This window comes from Larimichthys crocea, chromosome III, assembly GCF_000972845.2.
Source record: "Larimichthys crocea isolate SSNF chromosome III, L_crocea_2.0, whole genome shotgun sequence".
Lineage (NCBI taxonomy): Eukaryota > Metazoa > Chordata > Actinopteri > Sciaenidae > Larimichthys > Larimichthys crocea.
Genome location: NC_040013.1, coordinates 44,875,914 through 44,881,954, shown reverse-complemented (window position 1 = coordinate 44,881,954; position 6,041 = coordinate 44,875,914). Strand labels below are relative to the sequence as shown.

At 39.3% G+C, this 6,041-nt stretch overlaps 1 protein-coding gene across 4 annotated transcripts in view; it reads left to right on the top strand.

The window, feature by feature from the left end:
- The first annotated feature begins 3,505 nt into the window (after positions 1 to 3,505).
- LOC104932743 (stromal membrane-associated protein 1) overlaps positions 3,506 to 6,041 on the top strand; it is a 112,067-nt gene continuing 109,531 nt past the window's right edge. For all 4 annotated transcript variants that reach the window (XM_019263403.2, XM_019263402.2, XM_019263401.2 and 1 more), the window contains exon 1: positions 3,506 to 3,826. In XM_019263403.2, coding sequence (XP_019118948.2) covers positions 3,709 to 3,826 — 118 coding nt within the window. In that variant the 5' untranslated portion in view covers positions 3,506 to 3,708. The remainder of the gene's footprint in view (positions 3,827 to 6,041) is intronic.

Genomic DNA, 6,041 nt, shown 5'->3' with positions numbered 1-6,041 from the left:
ATGTAGAAACATGGTGTTAAAACATGGCCCTTCCATACAAGAGGACCTGCTCCTACTGTAGATATAAAAGGATCTTTTTTAAGTAACAAAAACAAAAGGATTCTTATTTAAAGGTGATTATACATGCATAAAAACAGTTAGAATACTATGTTACATGTTTGCTTGAGTTTTAAAGTTGGAGGGAATTTTGTTTTTGTGACAACAAGCACAAAAATCATTTTAACCAAAGTATGGCAAAGTTTACTGAACAAACAGACTAACTCTCTGCCCCAGGAAAGCGTTTACTACCACACTATCTGATGTTTGATTTGGCCTGTGCTACTTCAGACTTTGTCTCCTTTATTTATGGCAGTCTTCATCCTTAAGAGGTAAAAGAAAGCAGAATAGTAGAGATTAATTCATGCTGGCATGTTGACAGACAAATAACTGACACCTGCAATCAAAAAGCAGCTGCTGCTAGAGACATCAGGACAAACACCTTGAGATGTCTTGAACTATACAAGTCACCAATACCAAAATTAACATTCTTTATAATGTCAAGCCAACCTATTGTCAATGTCAACCAGTTTCAAAGTCAAATCAAAAATTTCATTTGATCACCTTTCTGGAGAAATGGATTTGGAGTTGGGTTTTCATTGTATGAGATCTAGTTGTACTGGCACAGTAATTTGTGTAGTTTATAGAACATTCACAAGTTTAACAGAACCAACTACAAAGCCTGTTCAGTGTTGTGATGTTGATGTACATTTAACAGTATCATCTTCATATAATTGGGCACAACAATAAGTTATCTGATATAATAATTATAATATTAATAGAGAACAGAAGTGGCCCTCAAGGAGGACCTTGAGGAACACCTTTCTGCTGCATTAACACCTCTGATTTATGCCCTTGTACGACAACACATTTATTTCTGTTATTAATATATGAACTGAACCACAATAATGCATGTTGGGAATGGAGAGGAAACAGCATGGAGCCACAAGGTAAAAAGCTTTAGTGAGATCAATAAATATGGCTCCTGTGAGATGACCAACATCAGATGCAGAGAAAACATTATTAGTGAGTTTGAGAGAGCTGCAGTTTGAGATTTATTAGAGTAATACTTTAAAACATTTTAACATCTTATTGGTTGACATTCAGAAACTGTTTCACAAATAAAACTGTGGTTAAGGTTTGGTTGGTTTTGGCACATGGTTTGCGGTATGTTCATGAATTGTCACATACACTCTCTGGATACTGTATTAATCATCTACAATACAAAATTGCCCGTAGGTGTGAGTGGTTGTTTGTGTAACCTGCCTCTCACCCTAAGTCAGCTGGAATGGGCTCCAGCCCCACTGTAACCCTGATGAGGATAAGCGGTTACAGATAATGGATGGATTTTTAATTCATTTGGATTGGATTTTAAAATAAAACGCTGTGACACAACTGAAGAGAGTTAAAAGTCATGTCAACAAAGGTAGAAATAAAATTATAAGTGACAGAGAAAAAATGCTGATTGGACTCAAGTGAAGGATCAGGTAATATTGTTCCAGCATCTCTAAGGCAGCACGTTGTTATTTGACTTATTTCTGGTCTTAGATCACAAGCCAGTCGCAACAAAGAAAGTACACTAACCAAACCTGGATAAACCTCACTTAGTTTGACATGGAAGTACTCAGTGGAGGATCAGCAGAGTCACAAAAGGCATCTGTTTCCACCCTGTACAACACCTGTCCATTCTTACAGAGAAACAGAGATAGAATGTCTGTGAAGACTTAAACAGACTTAAAAGAAGCTCAATAGCTGCATACCTGCATTCATGTGTGTTACTTAGAGCACTGGTTCTGGTCCATGACTTCAGAGCGCCTCACCACTGCTACATCATTAGACTGGAGACACAAATACAGACAAGCTGTTATAGTATGATCTGTCTACTAGGTGTCAGAGTTTCCTCTCTCTTTTAGTTACAGTAATTACTTATTTGAAATGTAGTTTTTACTTTTCTGCTTAATAAAATAGTTTTTATTTATTAATTATTAATCTTTTTTTTTTGGGGGGGGGGGGGGGGGGGGGGGGGGGGGGGGGTTCTTTACAATTCCATAACAGGAATAACTATTTCATGTTATGTTATGTTATATATCCCAATAAATCAATGCATCAGAGCTACAAGGCTATATGTTGTATGTGTCAAAGTCCAGAATAGGTGTGTGGTGTGTGTATGTGTGTGTTTGTTCTGTACAGCTATGACTGATCCAGTATTTATTTCATTCTCCCACAGCAATGCTACCACACCTGCTGTCTATTGCACCCTATCTACAACTAAACAGATGGTTGAGACTAAAATCACAGCTTTACTTTCATTCTTGATGCTACACTGACTTGTAATCAGGTGAATTGTGTCCATGTCGTTCTCACTCTGCACCCTGTACACCTGTTATTGCAGTCTGGGTGCTTTATGGCACTAAATCATACACCAACAACTATTTTGCTGATTTCGTGGGACGGGGTGTCGAGCCAAGTGTCAAGCCAAAACCTGAGCTGGGTGAGCAGGCAGCCTCTGCATACATGAGACTAAAAGACCAAAGAGTATGTGGACAGCAATAGCCACATTTATAGTTTTTTTTTTTCTTTTTTTATGTATACTTAACTGAACAGACAGCCAGCGCCGGTCCTGGCCACATTTGCGCCCTGGGCGAACATATAACACATTGCCCATAGCTAAGACCGGCCCTGCAGACAGCACAAAAGCCCAAGGTTTATGCAGCTGTAGTGAGCTACAAAGACAGAAAGGGATACAAGAGAATAAATTAACATGACTTATTTTATCTGGAGTTACATTCAGAAAGGCCTAATGTAATATCCAAATTCTATCAAAGATATAAGAAGAGCCACGTGAGTCTCAATTACTCAAATTTGGATCCAGCTTGGAGGATGAGAAGAATTTTATTATTTGGGGTTTTGAGTCTGCTGCTATATCAAAAATAGCTCTGACAGGATTCAGCTGAATTATCATTTTGGAATTATCTGACAGTATTTTAAAGACCGAACTCCAAAGAGTGGACAGATTGAGAGATTGAAAAAATGAGTGTGCCATTACAGCGGATTTTCAACGCTTCATCCAGACCCAGTTCTTACTGGAAACTGAAAACCATTACAACCATTACCAAGTCTCCATCTGTCTGCTCCGTATTTCACATACATTTGTGGAAGTGACCTACCCTGCCCAATAGAAGCAAATATTGATAATAATAAACTTCTATAGCAGATTTAATACATGGAAAATGCAGAAGTATTTTCTCCACCCACCTGCCTGCACATAATACCTATAATAGCTACCTAATACAGACAGTATGTTTATGTCTGCTTATCTCTGTTAGCTTTTGTTTTAGATGAATGTCTTCTGTATATATCTGTACAAATAATATGTAAGTACACTGAGAGCCACTGTAGTCGAATTCATTGTGTTTACAAGCATACGTGTGCATTAAAGCTGACTCTGATTCTTGAATTGTGTGCGGCTCTGAAAATTCCCACAGTCATGAAGGCAGCAGGGATGATGCTGCCTTAGATCCATACTACCTTGTTAGCAGGTTGCAGGCTAACTGAGCACAGGCGGCACAGTGCGGCTACGCGGGGATGTCCCACCCTGTCTGACACGAGCTGAGCACCCCGCGGTTCTTATCGGAGACACAGGAGCAGGACTAACTTCCAAACTTTGGCGACATGACGACGCGGTCGGAGAGAGAAAAAGCCCAGAAACTGAACGAGCAGCATCAGGCCATCCTGTCCAAACTGCTGAGAGAGGACGACAACAAGTACTGTGCTGACTGTGAGGCGAAAGGTAAAGCCGGACAGCCTCTGCTGTGAGCCTGCGGGGAGGTCAGGGATGTGTGCGGGAAGATGCAGCCTTGTAGCGTTATTCTGATGGGAGACACTGTGTGTGTGTGTGTGTGTGTGTGTGTGTGTGTGGCTGCTCACATCACTTAGCATAGCTGCTTAACATAAATGTTGAAGTGTGTCATTCCGGTTAAAAGGGTTACTTTTTCATGACGTATATTTGTGTTGTACAATGCAAACACGGTTATTGCTTTTTCAGTCACAATTTATCCAAAGTGAATTCTATTGAGCGACATTTGTGCAAGTAATCATACGATATGAACAACTTCCGTTTATCACCCTTTCAAAGTAAAATCCTTATTGAGAGCTTTTTTTTTAGCAACCGTGATGACAATGCTACTACTACTACTATTATTTATATATATATTAGATAGATATATATATAATATATATATATATATATATATATATACAACACACCACCACACACACACACACACACACACACACACACACACCACGCAAGAAGTAAATAGACACATTTATTAAAATTCTAATTGTGTGTGTATGTTGTGTGTGTGTGTGTGTGTATGATATATATATTATATATATATATTATATATATATATATATATATATATATATATTATAATGAGTTGACGACATGAGGCATGTACAAATGATATACCACAAGTATATCAGACATATGGCAGGTTATTTGTTTATTTTTTGTGCTTATTGGAAACTTTGGTTTGAGTTTGTGGTTTTAGTGGCTTTATGCTTTTTATATTACAGTGTTTGAATTACATAAATTGAGTGTGTTAATAGGTCCTCTTATTTTGAGGTATGATTTTTTTATTTTACAAACTTGAATATTGTACTTTATTTATATTCATACATTTCTGTGTTCTTAGAAAACTTGACATTTATGCTGGGTGCTTCATTTTGAACGGATGGCCTTTATTTCCGGTTGTATGGTCGACTGCGGCTGACTTTCCGCGGGTGTGTTGTCCGACAGTATCGATGTCACGTCCTGGACTGGTTTATTTATGAGCGGAAAACGTGCGTGTCCGTGCGGGCGACGTTAAACTCGAGATGCAGTTTTCTCGCTGAATGTTCCGCGCAGAGAAAACGCGTCAGCACCGGATCCTGTTGTCTGTCACAGGCAGCTGCAGCCAACACCTTACTCTGACCATCCCCGCGCAGAGCACACACCACACACACACACACACACACACACACACACACACACACACGCGACCGACCGACCGACCAAGCTCCATTCACAAATCCCAAAGTTGAACATCCCGGTGCATCGTAGAGGTTTCAATAATCTTTAAGAAGCAGTCCATCAGACAGTAGTGCTCCCAATCAAATGTCAACTTTTAAATTATGCATTGGTGAACGGCACCAACTAAAACACATATAAATACATGCAATGCAATAACATAGTGTGTCATTAATTGTCCAGACTGCCCCAGGACGTAGCTGAGTGTCTGTTTGCTGATAAACATGGAAGCCTGAAATCCCAGGCTTGTGAGGCGAGTTTGAACGGCTCGTATCGGAGCTACCTATGACTGAGATGAAATGCTTTCTGCGTCATCGCCACGCCGATGCTGCCTCTGACAGCTGTAATTTGTAGTAGCAGACCCCCCCGCCAACCGGTTCACATCGTGATGTGCACCCTGCTCTGATGCTGCATCTTAAGCAATTCCACTTCTCATCGTCGATGTTAATCTAAATAACATTTCATGAGCCCAGCCCTGCTGCTGCTGCTCCCAGAAGGCACATGCTGGAAGATATTTTCTCTCCATACATAACTTTTATTTATAGCAAGCAAGGTCTTCATAAATAATGTCATATTAAAAAAATAAATCATAGCTTAAAGTGCAGAAATAGATCTTCTCTCTCAGTGGACGAGTTTGCTCACTTCTCATAGATGGATTCAGCGAGCTCCAAGTTTTATCCTTGACCTTGAAAGCGAACTTCATTAAGTTTTAAATTAACTTTATTTATATAAAGTTTACAAAGTGCTTTACAGAGCAGCAGACCAAAAGAAGGTCATACAGGTTCAGACGCCACAGAAACAGAGGTAGGTCTGGCATAAGAGTAAAGGGATGAAAGAGATAAAAAAGACAAAAACAAAAGATTAAGAGATGGAAAAAAATAGAAAAGAATAAAAGATAAAACTAGATAGAATGAATGCTTTCTAATGTACA